We start from the raw sequence: 1,479 nt of genomic DNA, 5'->3' as shown, positions 1-1,479 counted from the left end.
TATATAGCTTCCCTTCATTAATTTTTGCATTCCCTCTTCCATCAGCATATCTGAGACTATTGAAACATTAATCTAAAAACTTCTCTTTATAGAAAGACCAAACATTGAATTTCAAACTTTTAAAGTATTTTGTCATAAAAACTCAACCAATAGCAGCAACACAAGTTGACAATAGATCTTACCATCTCCTGGGTCAATGATCTCCACTGTGGTCACCGTGGGAAATTCCAGAGCTGCCAGCACTGGTTCTGAGAGAACCACCTGGAAAGTCTCAGACTGCTCATGTTCCTCATCACTCATGATGTGCACTTTCCATGTGGCCCTGGTCTGGCCTGGGTTGAACTGCACTTGTTTCTGTGCTTTACCTTTGAAATCTTTGTCTTTTTCTGCAGTCCCATCTCTTGTGCCAATACCTACACAGAATCATAAAATCACTGTCTTAGTTTCATTTTTCAATTGAATTATTAAGGCTTTCCACATTAACTTTTTGTATATCACTTGATCATGAACTGCAAAGTAGACCCCATTCTGATTCCATGAAGTGGATAATTGGGTGTGGCTCCTACAATGGAAGTATTCCACTAGAGGTGTTCATGATTCTATTCTACTCTTGCCCCATTGTGGTTTTACTATATATTCTTTTTTTTTTAATCCTCACCGAGATTTTTCCATTGCTTTTTAGAGAGAGAGTGGAAGGGAGGGATGGAGAGGGGAAAGAGAGAGAACATCAATGTGAGAGAGGCACATTGACTGGTTGCCTCCTGCATGAACCTCAACTGGCTCCGGAACCAACCTGTAACTCAGGCACATGCCCTTGACCAGGAATCAAACCCGGACCCGCCAGTGCTCAGGCCAATGCTCTAATCCAAGCATGTCAAACTCGCCGCCTGCAGGCCCCATGCTTCATTTATTTGGCCCGTGTTAGCCTTTGAGTTTGACATGCTTGCTCTAATCGCCGACTCACACCAGCCCAGGGCTTACTATATACTAGTATTCTTTAAGCTAAGTTTGTGTTAGAACTTCTACAATGGAATGCTAAATTTGCTTTGGGTGAAAAATAAAGATTCCCCTTTTATAACTAACATATAGTATTTACTATGAGGCCAGTGCTAGTCTATCTTGTTACTTAAAGTATGGTCCATGGACCAGCAGCATGAGCAACATCTTGGAGATTGTTAGTAATGCAGTTTCAGCCCAACCCCAGACCTACTGAATCAGAATCAACATTTTAGCAAGATCCCCAGGTAAATCTATGTGCATTAAAATCTAAGGGTGGATAGACACATATTACAGACTTCATATTTCTACAAGGTTCTATATAAAATAGGTGCCCCATTTTAATAAAGGATGAAGAAATGATGTATAGATTCTGGAGGAAACATATTAGTCCGCACTTTAATCTAATGTGGCAGATGAGACAGTCAAGCATACTCAATGTTCAAAACAATGCCCTTCCTTGGAGATAAAACATATTTAGCT

The 1,479-nt window shown here is 40.3% G+C and overlaps 1 protein-coding gene across 1 annotated transcript in view; it reads right to left on the bottom strand.

Moving 5' to 3' along the window:
* FREM2 (FRAS1 related extracellular matrix protein 2) overlaps window positions 1-1,479 on the bottom strand; it is a 358,247-nt gene that overhangs the window by 170,953 nt on the left and 185,815 nt on the right. The window contains exon 4 of the mRNA XM_005862726.2: window positions 183-413. Coding sequence (XP_005862788.1) covers window positions 183-413 — 231 coding nt within the window. The remainder of the gene's footprint in view (window positions 1-182; window positions 414-1,479) is intronic.

The sequence above is a fragment of the Myotis brandtii genome, unplaced genomic scaffold, assembly GCF_000412655.1.
Source record: "Myotis brandtii unplaced genomic scaffold, ASM41265v1 scaffold166, whole genome shotgun sequence".
NCBI lineage: Eukaryota > Metazoa > Chordata > Mammalia > Chiroptera > Vespertilionidae > Myotis > Myotis brandtii.
Note: the sequence above shows the minus strand (reverse complement) of the source record. Positions and strands in the feature narration are given on the sequence as shown.